At 44.4% G+C, this 14,970-nt stretch overlaps 3 protein-coding genes across 4 annotated transcripts; all 3 read left to right on the top strand.

The window, feature by feature from the left end:
- Window positions 1-3,135: 3,135 nt before the first annotated feature.
- Window positions 3,136-4,050, top strand: LOC133512184 (olfactory receptor 6N2-like). The gene has a single exon (XM_061841554.1). The coding sequence runs from the start codon at window positions 3,136-3,138 to the stop codon at window positions 4,048-4,050; it is 915 nt and encodes a 304-aa protein (XP_061697538.1).
- Window positions 4,051-5,526: 1,476 nt separating this feature from the next.
- On the top strand, window positions 5,527-8,449 carry LOC133512224 (olfactory receptor 10J5-like). 2 transcript variants are annotated; one of them, XM_061841650.1, is made up of 3 exons: window positions 5,527-5,793; window positions 6,449-6,495; window positions 6,820-8,449. In XM_061841650.1, the coding sequence occupies exons 2-3, from the start codon at window positions 6,455-6,457 to the stop codon at window positions 7,781-7,783; spliced, it is 1,005 nt and encodes a 334-aa protein (XP_061697634.1). In that variant the 5' UTR covers window positions 5,527-5,793; window positions 6,449-6,454; the 3' UTR covers window positions 7,784-8,449. The 2 variants fall into 2 exon arrangements, with proteins under 2 accessions (XP_061697634.1, XP_061697633.1); XM_061841649.1 differs by having other exon boundaries at window positions 6,446-6,495; window positions 6,820-8,448.
- A 2,885-nt stretch (window positions 8,450-11,334) lies between these two features.
- On the top strand, window positions 11,335-13,674 carry LOC133512165 (olfactory receptor 6N2-like). Its single transcript, XM_061841522.1, has 2 exons — window positions 11,335-11,338; window positions 12,714-13,674. Exon 2 carries the CDS (start codon window positions 12,760-12,762, stop codon window positions 13,672-13,674), a length of 915 nt encoding a protein of 304 aa, XP_061697506.1. The 5' UTR covers window positions 11,335-11,338; window positions 12,714-12,759.
- Window positions 13,675-14,970: the final 1,296 nt, after the last annotated feature.

Here is a 14,970-nt window from a genome sequence, read left to right as displayed (position 1 = left end):
AATCAGCTAATAAAAATTATACATAAAAAGGTACACTGTAATTAAATGCTTATTAAGAGTTTAATCATAAACACGACACCCCCCCCCCAAAAAAAAAAAATGGAAGAAAAACTGGAAACTTTTCAACTGGATTTTACAACTTGGGGGGTACTTGGGGGGTGACATCGAATCCAAATGGGATTGAGTGGTCCGAAACATTGACGGATGAATTTTGGTATGACAAAAAGTCTAGCAGCATTCACCCCCAAGGAAATAAATTTAAAAAATATATATATTTTTTTGAGAGGTGAAGCTACAGTAATTGGGCCTTACTTAATGCTTGTACTGAGACGATGACGTCATGGTTACCGTCTTTTTTCCCCCCTCGTTTAGTCACAAGCCCGGCACGGCGACTCAGATGGAAAGCGTTGGCCTCACAATTCCGAGGTCCCGGGTTCAATCCCGGACCCGCCAGTGTGGAGTTTGCGTGTTCTCCCCGTGCCTGCCTGGGTTTTCTCCAGGCACTCCGATTTCCTCCCACACCCCAAAAACATGCAACATTAGTACGTGGGATTGTGAGTGCGGCTCTTTATCTCCATGTTCAGGGTGTACCCCGCCTCCGGCCCGTTGACTGCTGGGATAGGCTCCAGCACTCCCGTGACCCTTGTGAGGATAAGCAGCTAAGAAAATGGATGGATTTGTAATCACAATCGAAAGTACCGATGTAGAGATTAAAGGTAGAAAGTCATCAGAAAAATAAGACCTCAAGTATAAAATACAAATACTAGAAAAAACATCCATCATCCATCCATTCTCTTTGCCGCTTATCCTCATGAGAGTCATGGGGAGCGCTGGAGGCTATCTCAGATGTCAACGGGCAGTAGGCAGGGTACACCATGAACTGGTTGCCAGCCAATCGCAGGGCACATAGAGATAGACAAGAATCGCACTCACAATCACACCTAGGGGCAATTTAGAGTGTCTGACTAATGTTGCTTATTTTTGGGATGTGGGAGGAAACCGGAGTGCCCGGAGAAAAGCCACGCAGGCATGAGGAGATCATGCAAACTCCACACAGGCGGGTCCGGGATTGAACCCGGGTCCTCGGAACTGTGAGGCCGACGCTTTACCAGCTGCTCCACCGGGCCGCCCACATCCATCATCAGTACTATTTTTTTTATTACTTTGTCACTTCCCACCACGGCACTGCGATCACATCAAGTCCCAAGGGTGCAAAGAGTCGGGATTAAAAGATGCGTCCACTTCCGATGTCTCTTTAAACGTGAGCAGCGACACGAGGGGAACAGCATGAAGACGCACGTCGGTAAGTATGCAGTACGTTCGCTCGTATTCTGCTCATCGAATCGAATTTAAATTGATTGCTGACCAGTGCAGTGTGTCGTCTGCTTTTTTGGCTGAATTCAGATGGGGTTGGCTGAACAAGTCAAGCGGTCTAGAAGACTGATGGTTCTACCACGTTAAGCCGTAGTCTGAGGAACTTTGTGCAGTGAACAGTCACTCGAACGTGTTGAGTACTTTTTATGAAACCCGTTGAATAAAGTGCTGATGTTCTGCGGCATGTTGCCTTTCAAGACTTTGCTTGTAGGAACGGCATAAAGGTGATCATCCCACCAGTGGTGGGTTTAGATCAAGCTTTACAAAGGGGCCTGACGGGGGCCACGAGGTTTTTCCACCCACAACGCGAAACCAAGCAAGGCATCAACAGGAGCCCTTTAAAATAAATCTCATTTATAGCTTGCTGAAATGTCGCTAACACCTCTCCATGGGGCGCTGGGGGGGGGGGGGGGATATCCAATTTCTGCATAAGTAGCTCAGTCTGTAAGGTCTGTTGGCGGCTTTGGAGTTGTACTGCAGACGTTTGAGTCCCACTGCGGGCAAAAAAAAAAAAAATGTAAAAATAAGAGCAACTACTTGTTGGAGAGATGCTTGTCTGCTTGTTGCTTACTGTCTAGGTTCCTTTGAGCAAGGCATCGTCCCCACCACCCTACCAGCTCTTCTCTTTCACTCTGAATCTCCGCTTGCATGCGCGTAATACGCAACACAACGTAAACGTCGGGCCGCGAGTTGATTTCCCCCCCGTGGGTGGCCGACCGTACACCGAGCATAACCGGGATGAATATGAAGACCGATGACAATGAGGCGGGCGTTGAAAGCGAAGGAGAAGATGGCGTCGAGAGAACGTGTAGACAAGCAAGTTGAGCACATGACAGAGGGAGGTTGTTCTTGTTTTTTCATTGAGAAGGCACAGACGGGAAAGAGAGGCGGAGAGTTATGAACAGACAGACAGAATCCAAACTAGGCTGCAGGTACTCAGTTATTGTCAGAAAATAGTTCTGCTCCAAAAGAGACAAATCCAGTATTTTCCCATCACGATAAAAATTCCAATGAAGAGACAAGAGTACGATAGGTACAGCTACGGAACTAAACAAAGTCCGTAATCCTCCTCATTACGATCGGCGAAGGATTCGTCGGGAAAATCTGTGGGCCCGATTCCACTCGTCATCGATTCAGTGACGGAAAGTTTTGTTACTTTTCAAGAGACGATTCTTCAGACTTGACACGTTTTGCTCCTGAGTGGCCCCTAAAATCTTTTTTGCTGCTTCAAATAATAAATAACTAAATTTTGTGTAAAATGTATTGCTAATTTAAAAATACATTTGATCAAATATCCACTGGTTGAACCCATTTTTTTATTGATATAAAATGCGAAAAACAATTGTGAAAAATTAAACTACTATATTTATAGAGCACTTTAACAAACTGCAGCTAGAAAAAAAAATCGGTATAAATAAGATCAAAGAAAAAATAAAATACAAATATATATACATGTAAAAAATAAAATGTAAAAAATCAATTTCGCACATTGCTATATTGCCAGCGGGCTAAAATGAAATAGCGAGCGCAAAAATTATAAAGCATATTATGTGCAGGCTCAAGATTACTGTAAATGGAGATGACAGTCGCGACAGCTAAATTTGTATGGCACTGGTGTGTTTGGATTTTTGTCTAAATGGTGCTTGACGGCGTTTCCATTTGAACTCGCCATGTGATTCGACATATGACCGATTCCCACGTCTTTGTTTTACAGACGCTGTCAAATAACAGATCGAGTCTCGAGGATGTGTTTGAGTAGGGATGCCCAACCTAACGGCGCCTCCTTACTTTAACCTCACCATGTTCATGAACATCGGGCCTTACCGCTACCCGGCTTTGACCTGGTGCCTCCTGCTTTACGTCTTCATCGTGTGCGCCAACTTGGCGGTGTTGCTGACGATCTGCCGCGAGAAGACCCTTCACGAGCCCATGTACATATTCGTCGCCGGCTTGTCCTTCAACGCCCTGTACGGCTCCACCAGCTTCTTCCCCCGCTTCCTGCTGGACCTGGCGAACGACGTGCACCTGATCTCGCGCGCCGCCTGCTTCACGCAGATCTACTTCATCTACACGTACGGCTGCAACGAGATGACCACGCTGTGCGTCATGGCCTACGACCGCTACCTGGCCGTGTGCCACCCGTTGCACTACCACACCAGGATGACGGTGAAAAAGGCCCTAACCCTGGCCGGCCTGGCGTGGGTCATACCCGCCTTTTTTCTGACCACACTCATCTACCTGTCAGCAACGCTGCCCCTGTGCGGCAACGAGATCCAGAAGGTGTTCTGCGCCAACTGGAACGTGGTCAAGCTGTCGTGCGTGCCCACCGTGGTCAACAACGTGGTGGGCATGCTCATGACCATCTGTACAGTTTTCCTCCCTTTGGCCTTTGTCCTCTATACGTACACCCGCATCATAAATGTCAGCTGGAGACGCTCAGCCAAATTCAAAGGGAGAGTCTTCCAGAGCTGTTTGCCGCACATGGTCTCCTTTGTCGTTTATTCCGTTGCCGCGTTTAGCGACATCGCTCTGAGCAGGTACAAAATGGAGGACTTGAATCGCTTCTTGGCCATCTTTCTATCTCTGGAGTTTGTGGTCATTCCGCCGCTTATCAACCCTCTGATATACAGTATGAAGCTGTCGTATATTCGCAGACACATATTCAAGAAGCTGTGAGTCCGTGGCTAAGCGTCGCACTTTAGCTGCCATGAAGACTTTTTAAATATTCTGCTCATTTTCTACCAGTCCTCCAAGTTAACGTGGACATTAGACATCAAAAGCCATCAATGGCAGTGAATTAACCCAAATAAATCATTTGGGGTTTTTTTTTGTCACATGTAATTGCACTACCGCATGAATATTAATGACATAATCACAAAGTAAAATGTGAAATGCCACAGATTAAATATGCTGTTCTGTGATTTATTTCACAAGGAAGAAAATAACACACTTCTACAAACCCAGACTTCAGTGACATTTACAAATGGAAAACGCCAAGCTCAATGAGTTTCAGACTGCCTCCATTGTGGCCTTTGTTAGAAACTCAGAATAATTCTGGACACGAGTATTCGTGAAAATGAAAATCACACACGAACAGAATCAGGCCTGAGATAGTGCTTGTAATCAGATGAAGAAGAAAATACTTTGGTGCTATTTTCTTCGAGCACAAGACAACACATTGGCCACACATCCTTCTCAAACTGACATCATCCAATAATTCTCTTAAAAGGAAAATTCCGGTGGTTTGGAGTAACAATGTATCCAATAGGTCATGTAATATGTACTCTATCTTGATAATGTGATGTTAAATCCTCTCTCATTTAATCGTGTTTTGAGAAGATTTTTATCGACAATTACAAATTTTCAGCTGTGCCGCCGTTTTCGCAAGGCACATGACCTGCGATCGCGGATGTGACGTGTTACGTCCCGTTCCAAACGCTCAATCATATGGGACACCATGATGCCCAGTGCTTATTTCTCAAATTTATCCTCATCTGATGAAGAAATAGCGGTATCGGTTGATCGGGAAGACGGAGGAATACTTCCATACAGATTTGAACCAGTGACTGTAAATAATGTTGAATATTCGGATGGTTCTTTGGGCGGAATGATACGGAGCGTGGTCCCCGCCGAGCCCTGGAACTCGCTCCCCCGGCGAGCTCGCTATCTTCCCGCCGAGCTTGGCGGAGCTCGCTTGTCAGATGCCGCATGATTCCGCCCAAAGAACCATCCGAATATTCAACATTATTTACAGCCACAGGTTCAAATCTGTATGGAAGTATTCCTCCGTCTTCCCGATCAACCGATACTGCTATTTCTTCATCAGATGAGGATAAATCCGAGAAATCAGCGCTGGGCATAAAGGTGTCCCATGTAATCGAGCGTTTGGAACGGCACGTAACACGTGACATCCGCCCACACAGGTCATGTGACTCGCGAAAATGATGGCGCACATGATAATTTGTAATTGTCGATAAAAGTCTTCTCAAAACACTATTAAATGAGAGAGGATTTAACATCACATTATCAAGCTAGGGTACATATTACATGACCTATTGGATACTTTGTTACTCCAAACCACCGGAACTTTCTTTTAAAAAAGACATTGGGTGACAGTGCTTCTTAAAATCAATCTCACTTGTATCTGTTTTTGTGTTGCGTCCTTAAGAAGTAATCACCTTATTTTGACAAAGCACAGAGAAGAAACTTTAAAAAAAATATTTTTTCACATGTACGGAGTAAAAATAAACAGTCATCAGAAAAAGCAATACTCTATTAAAGTAGACTTCCCAGGACGGCGCTACGTTGCCATTAAGTCCCAAGAGTGCCGAGAGACGGCATTAAAAGACGCGTGCATTCACGAGGAGTTCTCTTCAAACCTGAGCGGTAGAAGACGGACGACATCATGAAGACACGTTGGTAAGTGTACGATACGTATGTGGCTTCTCAGGTTGTCACGTTTGGATTCTTGCATTTTAAACGTTGATTTAAACCTCCAAAGTTTACTGACAGCAAGCTCACACTTTAAACAACAACCGCGAAAAGGTTTTAATGGTACTAGTATCACATCGTGGTACACTCGCTTGACTTTGATGCGGGCAACATGGTTTTAGTTGTCACTCAGCAACTGTTGTCAGTCTACCTTTTCTAACATGTGCCCTAAATTTGACTGGCGACTTTTCTAATAGGTCGTCTGCCTTTTGCCCGAAGTCAGAAAATGGTTTTACCAAATTCAGACATAATCGGGGGAGATTTGAGGAGTAAACACTTAAGTGCTTTTCGTGAAAGCAGTTTAGTGGTGCTGATGTACGCCGACATTGCCTTTTAAGACTGTGGAAATAAAGATTAGCCAGAGCAAGATGGTGCCCATTCCACGGTGGTTTGAGAATATAATTACCGAGGGGTCCTTGCTGAGGTCAGGGGCACATATTCAACTCGCTTCACAATAATGTTAGTTAACCTTACCACAACATAAAACCAAACAAGCCCGCAACAGTGGCGTATTATAATAAATTTGATTTATAGACAAGGTTGCTGATATGTGTATTCCTTCCCATTGCTTTTTGTCTAGCAGGTAAAAATGAAGACATGTGAGACACAGACAACGATTATACAGTACAGGTACTCTATGTGCATCTACAAGAATTTTCTCATCAGATTTGTGATTGATTAAAAAAAATGCCTGCCAATGTGTGCGTTTGTTACTTTTTGTTATAAATGACAAAAATAATACTAAATCAATATTTATTTAACAAGGATAATATCCAACTGGCCAACAGCATTTATGCTAAGAGCATACCGACACCATGAACGTTTTTGATAAAAATGTGCATTTATACATTTTATTGCCTGGTGATACAAATAGCACAGTGGAATAGCCCAAGTTCTACATTGTCTTTAATAAAATGGAAAACCTATGAATGATTCCAATTTCTCTTTTCTCAGACGCTGTCGAATAGGTTTTTGTGAGCCGCAAGCAGGTGGGTATGCAAGCATGCCCAACGTGAAGGTATCGCCTTACTTTAACCTCACCATGTTCGTGAACATCGGGCCGTACCGCTACCCGGCGTTGGCCACGTGCCTCCTGCTTTACGTCTTCATCGTGTGCGCCAACTGGGCCGTAGTTCTGACGATCTGCCGCGAGAAGACACTACACGAGCCCATGTACATATTCGTCGCCAGCCTGTCCTTCAACGCCCTGTACGGCTCCACGGGCTTCTTCCCCCGCTTCCTGCTGGACCTGGCGTCCGACACTCACCCCATTTCGCGCGTCGCCTGCTTCACGCAGATCTACTTCATCTACACGTACGCCTCCAACGAGATGACCACGCTGTGCGTCATGGCCTACGACCGCTACCTGGCCGTGTGCCACCCGCTGCGCTACCACACCAGGATGACGGCGAAAAAGGCCCTGATCCTGGCCGCCCTGGCGTGGCTCTTACCGGTCTTCTTTGCGACCACGGTCATCTACTTGTCTGCGACGTTGCCCCTGTGCGGTGACAAGATCCAGAAGGTGTTCTGCGCCAACTGGAACGTGGTCAAGCTATCGTGCGTGCCCACCGTGGTCAACAACGTGGTGGGCATGTTCATGACCACGACTACGATTTTCCTCCCTCTGGCCTTCGTGTTTTACACGTACACCCGCATCATAAATGTCAGCTGGAGACGCTCAGTCAAATTCAAAGGGAGAGTATTCCAGAGCTGTATGCTGCACATGGTCTCCTTTGTCGTTTACTCCATTGCCATATTTTGTGACATCTCCCTGAGCAGGTTCAACGTGGAGGAGATGAACTCCTACGTGGCCGTCATCTTATCTCTGGAGTTCGTGGTCATTCCGCCGCTTCTCAACCCCGTTTTGTACGGTCTGAAGCTAACAGACATACGCAGGCACATTTTCAAGATGCTGTGAGGTTGTCAAAGCGACACTAATGGATACTCTCGAGACTACTCCTTGTTAGAGCTGCACCTGATGGAAAAATTTACTTTACAATTTTCATCAAACCTGCAATATATTTTGCAATGTGAAATATTACAGGATCACTGTTGGGAAAGCTAATTTTCTCCGCAAACTAGCTCAAAGTTGAAGTAATTATTCTAAAACTGAAGTAGTTCAGTTAATAATTCAGAATTCAAAATTTCAAATTAAGTTGACTGGTCTAAAAACAAACAAGTTCATCGTTCATTTTCCCCCCAATATGTTGCTGATGGACTATTAAAATAAATGATAACCAAAATACTGGCATTTTATTTCCCTATTCTTTCCACTCATTCAGTCCGCACTAGTAGCCAGCTCCAGCTTTCACCATAATATCTCAAAAACATTTGGAAAACTTGGTGCTTCAATGGTCTTTTTTAAAAATGAGGAATTAAAACAAAAACAATACTATTGTCTTGAATGGACAAACAAGAATACGCAACACAGTACGACAAATGCATCAATTCTTATATTACAAAATAAAGTTCTTACAGTTTGTGCATAGTTTAAGGATGTCTTTGTGATGCAAATCATTTTCCAACCAATGCATTTTTAACAATTATGTGCTCTGTTACAAAAATGTCTCTGAACCCATATTGCACACTCATAAAGTTGCTGCATGCCTGCCGAGTTTTATTCTGGAGAGTGACATCGGAAATGCAACAGGTGTACATTTGTTTAGTCTTTTGAGCATGTTCAACCAGGTCCCACTGCTTGGTTTTTATGAGCCGCGAGCAGGTGGGGATGAAAGGATGACCAACGTAAAACGCATCTCCTTACTTTAACCTCACCATGTTTGTGAACATCGGCCCGTACCGCTAGCGGCGTTGGCCACGTGCTTCCTGCTTTAGGTCTTCATTCTGTGCTGACGATCTGCTCCGAGAAGACCCTTCACTAGCCCACGTACATATTCATTGCCAGCTTGTCTTTCATCGCCTTGTACGACTCCATCGGATTCTTCCCCCGCTTCCTGCTGGATCTCGCGTCCGCCGCGCATCCGATTTCCCGCGCTGCCTGCTTTCCGCAGATGTACTTTAGCTACACGTGTAGGCCAGCAACGAGATGACCACGCTGTGGGTCATGACCCAAGACTGGTCGAAGACATTGATCGAAAACGTTTCTTTCCGAGCAAATGGGAAGACATTGCACACACGTGCATCGCGATGACGATTTTGCTCAAACAAAATATCAGCCGTACTACTCCTTAAGGGAGCAGGTTTACGAGGGAACTTTGAAGGGTTAAAACTGCTTCACTTGTCGCAGTAAAACAGCCAGCCAATCACAGTTTGTCAGCCATAGCCACCAACACCCTCTGAGTTCATGATGCAATCAGTGTCAGTGTCCAACAGATCAGCCATACAAGACACGACAACGCCACCCTTTGAATCCGCTCAGCTTTCCGTCCAGGACAGGAAGCCCCGCCAGATCAAGTTAGTGTGAGTTTCCCTTTTCCTGCTCTCTGGGAATCGCAAATTTAAACGACAGTCAAATCTGAGAATTTCCTGAACTGCTATCTGTAAATTATGGGAACATTCCATCGTTTGGCACATGAAAAATTTCCCAGCTTCAAAGCCTGACCCTCTCGAAAGTGAACTGCTCTATATCCTGGCTTTGAATGAACCTGAAAGTTATCGATTTTAAATTGATTATTAAAATGCTTTTCAACTTTCTGTTGCCTCATCGTGTTGTACTTGGGTCCCTCAAAGACCTGTTAGTCCGCCTTTAAAAGTCCACCTCCACTCCATGTAATCTCCTGAATCAGATGTACCTGTGTGAGGTCGTTAGCTGCATAAAGACACCTGTCCACCCCATACAATCAGTAAGACTCAAACTTGTAACATGGCCAAGACCAAAGAGCTGTCCAAAGACACCAGAGACAAAATTGTACAACTCCACACGGCTGGAAAGGGCTACGGAGAAATTGCCAAGCAGCTTGGTGAAAAAAGGTCTACTGTTGGAGCAATCATTAGAAAAATGAAAGAAGCTAAACGTGACGGTCAATCTCAATCGGAGTGGAGCTCCATGCGAGATATCACCTCGTGGGGTCTCAATGATCCTTAGAACGGTGACGAATCAGCCCAGGACTACATGACAGGACTTGGTCAATGACCTGAAAAGAGCTGGGACCACCGTTTCCAAGGTGACTGTTGGTAATACACAAAGACGTCATGGATTGAAATCATGCATGGCACGGAAAGTCCCCCTTCTTTTTGGATGATACAAAGGAGTCACGGGAGAAGGTTTTGTGGCCAGATGAGACCAAAATGGAACTTTTTGGTCATAATTCCACTAACCTTGTTTGGAGGAAGACAAATGACGAGTTCCATCCCAAGAACACCAATCCTACTGGGAAGCATGGGAGTGATAGCATCATGCTTTGGGGGTGTTTTTCTGCACATGGGACAGGACGACTGCACTGTATTAAAGAGAGGATGACCGTGGGCGGCCATGTATTGTGAGATTTTGGGGAACAACCTCTTTCCCTCAGTCAGAGCATTGAAGATGGGTCGTGGCTGGCTCTTTCAACATGATAATGACAACGACCCGAAGCACACAGCCATGAAAACCAAGGAGTGGCTCCGTAAGAAGCATATCAAGGTTCTAGCGTGGCCTTGCCAGTCTCCAGACCTAAACCCAAGAGAAAATCTTTGGGGGGAGTTGAAACTCTGTGTTTCTCAGCGACAGCCCAGGAACCTGTCTGATCTAGAGAATATCCGTGTGGAGGAGTGGGCTAAAATCCATCATGCAGTGTGTGCAAAGCTGGTGAACAACTACAGGAAACGTTTGACCTCTGTAATTGCAAACAAAGGCGACTGGGACCAAGCAACATTGGTTTTCTGAGGTATTCAAATATTTATTTGCAGCTGTATCACACAAATTGTTAAAAAAAAAAAAATCATACATTGTGATTTCTGGATTTTTCTTTTTAGATGATCTCTCTCACCGTGGACGTGCACCTATGATGAAAATTTCAGACCGCTCCATGATTTCCAAGCGGGAGAACTTGCAATATAGCAAGGTATTCAAATACTTATTTTCTTCACTGTAAGCGAAAGCTTGTATATAATACTTTAAACGACGATTTTGCGATGGTGTGTGCCGGCAATTTAAATTTAACAGTAGTGATAAAAAGTGGTTGATGAATCGGTCGCTCATGGAAACAGTTGCCAAACTACGCACAGTACTCCAACAGTTCAGTTGGGTTCGGCCCAGTCGCTTGGTGCGCAGCAGCTTCAATTGAAAGTTTTGTTTCCCCATATTTAGGGAGTACTATTAAAAAGTCATCAGCAAAATAATTTCTACTGTTAATTCCAAGTTACTAAGCAAAGTATAGATCGACTGAAGTAGAGTAATTGTTGTTAGTTACTTCCCACCACTGCGACGGGATCAGATCAAGTCCCAAGAGTGCCGACAGTCGGCATTAAAAGTCGCGTCCACTCATGGTGAGTTCTCCTCAAGCGTCAGCAGTAGAAGACGGACTACAGCATGGTAAGTATTCAGTACGTGTGTGCCTTTTCAGTGGCTCATGTTTGTATCCGTACATTTTAAACCGTTGTTTGAATCTCAACAGATTATTTAGGGTAAACCCTCATGATGCCGAGAGGACAAAGGACAAACTACAACAGAACAAAACTATTCAGAAGCAAAATAGGTTTTAAATCACATTTGGTGATGACGATGATGATTGTTGTGGCGGATTCGAGGAGTAGGCAGAAAAGCGGTTTTTCCCGAGGGGGTCACCAACGGTATTTGTAGTACGCTCGCCTGACTTTGTGCAATGCGATTTATAGACAGGGATCCGTTCCTTTGCTTTTTGTCTGTAGTTAAAAATGAAGAGGTGTGTGACAGAGACAATATACTGTAAAGTACAGGAAATATACATGATGTGCATCCACAGGCACTCTACCGTCAGGTTTGGGGTGTTCAAAATTTGTGGCTTTTGATTTTAATGACATTAGAATTAAATAAATATTTCTTCAACAGGGATGACACCAAATTGGCTCAGTTTGCCTGTTGTAACTCTTATGAAAATAAGCCACAATTTTACAACTCTGTCTGATAATACATAAAAATGTTGAATTTTTATTGAACTGAAACTTCCTATTTGAGTAACAGGACCGAAAGAATCAGAAGTGAGTTTTTAGCATAGCATCAGGAAATATATCGAATATAAAGCAACAACATTTGAGCTCAGAGGATATTCACAATACAAATCGAGCTAATAAAATTGAAATAACATTAAAAAAATAAAAGTCAGGACTGAGCCGAGATTTGAAGTACTCTCTCCACAGAAATAGTTGAAATGTTATCAAATATAGAGAAAAATGAATGAGTAAAGTTTGAATGGCCTGCAGAGAATCAGAATGATTCAATGCAACTTTTGCAAATTTGTCAAGAGGCTGTAATCTGTTGATTAACAGGACTTTGTGGTAAACCAAGAGGATGACTCAAGTGTGAATTCGAACTCAATGCGTATTATGTTGTTCCCCAACAAAAATAAAATATAGTACAGTAGGAATAAGAGGTATCATCAATTAAAAATACAACATTTCTGAGGGATTTTAATAATTTGATTTCTGCTTTTTTCGGAAGTGGGGACAGGCAAATGCTTTTTCCAGTGTTCAAAGTAGATGACAGTATATTCATCTTCTGGATTTTATTCATTAAATATGCAACATCTAATTCATGTGCAGAGACATTACCTTTGAAAAATGTATTTTACATACATTCCATTATACATTTTATTTCCCGGTGATGCAAATGGTCAGGTGGACTAACACGTGTACAACGTTGCCTTTAAAATACTGAGAAAAGGTGATGCGTAGTTTCCACTCATAAATGATTTCCACATTTCTTTTCACAGGTGCTGTCGTATAAATTATGAGTCACGCGTACGTGTTTGTGCAAGGATGCCCAACCTAACGGTATCTCCTTACTTTAACCTCACCATGTTCATTAACATCGGGCCGTACCGCTACCCGGCGTTGACCTGGTGCCTCCTGCTTTACGTTTTCATCGTGTGCGCCAACTTGGCGGTGGTGCAGACGATCTGCCGTGAGAAGACCCTTCACGAGCCCATGTACATATTCGTGGCCAGCTTGTCCTTCAACGCCCTGTACGGCTCCACGAGCTTCTTCCCCCGCTTCCTGTTGGACCTAACCTCCGACGCTCACCTGATTTCACGCTTCGCCTGCTTCGCGCAGATCTACTTCATCTACACGTACGCCGCCAACGAGATGACCACGCTGTGCGTCATGGCCTACGACCGCTACCTGGCCGTGTGCCACCCGCTGCAGTACCACAGCATGATGACGGCGAAAAAGGCCCTGATCCTGGTCGCCCTGGCGTGGGTCTTCCCAGTCTTCATTCTCTCCATACTGATCTCACTGTCGGCAACGCTGCCCCTGTGCGGCAACGAGATCCAGAAGGTGTTCTGCGCCAACTGGAACGTGGTCAAGCTATCGTGCGTGCCCACCGGGGTCAACAACGTGGTGGGCATGTTCATAACCATCTGTACAGTTTTCCTCCCTTTGGCCTTTGTCCTCTACACGTACACCCGCATAATAAATGTCACCTGGAGAAGCTCAGCCAAATTCAAAGGGAAAGTATTCCAGAGCTGTTTGCCGCACATGGTCTCCTTTGTCGTTTATTCCGTTGCCGCGTTTAGCGACATCGCTCTGAGCAGGTACAAAATGGAGGACTTGAATCGCTTCTTGGCCATCTTTCTATCTCTGGAGTTTGTGGTCATTCCGCCGCTTATCAACCCTCTGATATACAGTATGAAGCTGTCGTATATTCGCAGACACATATTCAAGAAGCTGTGAGTCCGTGGCTAAGCGTCGCTCTTTAGCTGCCATGAATACGTTAAATATTCTGCTTGTCCTAATTAAGGTAGCAGGTGTCATAGAAATTTTTTTTCATTTTTTTTTTCCCCATTGTCTTTTTTACAAAAATGTGAGTGTTCCTATGTTGGAGACCCCCTTTAAACCTTTGAGGCCACTCGTTCTCGGACAGTCCTTCACGTTAACGTGGACATTTGACTTCAAAAGCCGTCAATGGCAGTGAATCAACCCAAATAAATCATTTGTTTTTGTTTTGGTCACAAGAATTGCACAACCTCTTGAATATTAATGACATAATCACAAAGTAAAATATGAAATGCCAGAGATGAAATATGATGTTCTGTGATTTATTTAATACGGAAGAAAATAGCACTTCTACAAAGTGGATATCTTGACTAATTTTAAAGTGTGTTTTGTCTTTTTCCATGAAGTGAGTATCCATGAAAACGAAAATCACACACATGTAGAGAATTGGGTCTGACACAGTGTTTGGAGAAGAAAAACTGTGGTACGATTTTCTGGGACCATAAGACAAACACATTTGTCAAACATCATTCTCAAACCGACATTATCAAATAATTCCCTTAAATAAGGCAATTGGGAGACAAACTACTGTATCTTTCTTCTCAAAATCGATCTCACGTCTGTTTTTGTATTGCATCTTTAAAGGTCAAGTGTCATCCCCATAAACATTCTAAAATAGATACTGTAATGAAAAATACATATAGCAGACACTTCAATGTCGATACAAAAACATAAATATGAGCGGAGAGCGCGTCAAACATGTGCAAAGTTGCGGAAGTCTCATTCGATATTCAAATGGTCGCCATATTGGCTGCAACTCCTGTCCGTGACGTCACACTGGCACATTCGCCATTGAAAGCGCGGTGTGCCACCTACGATGGGACACGCCCCTTCTGACACGGGAGCTCTTTTTGAAGAAGAGAACATCTCACAACCGAGTGAAGTTACCGGGGCAATATTACCCTATCATTCCGATCCATATTTAGATGATATGCAGATCACGGTCAAACCGCCTTGCCGTCCGATCCACCTCTGCGCGGTGGTGATAAAAACAACCCTGCCCGTGAGCGACGACGAGCTAAACCACCTCCCTGTCCGATCTACCTCCGCGCGGCGGAGATGAGCCACCACAGCCTGACACTGCAACGAGCCACCCCGGCCCCACTTGGTGCCATGATGAGCCACCCCAGCTCGGCGCTGGAATGAGGCACCCTGGCCGAAGCCGTGAGCGCAGTGGACGAGGCACAGCTTCAG

The sequence above is a fragment of the Syngnathoides biaculeatus genome, chromosome 14 (genome assembly GCF_019802595.1).
Source record: "Syngnathoides biaculeatus isolate LvHL_M chromosome 14, ASM1980259v1, whole genome shotgun sequence".
Classification (NCBI taxonomy): Eukaryota; Metazoa; Chordata; class Actinopteri; order Syngnathiformes; family Syngnathidae; genus Syngnathoides; species Syngnathoides biaculeatus.
The sequence above is the reverse complement of the archived record's forward strand: the minus strand, read 5'-3'. Positions and strand labels throughout refer to the sequence as shown.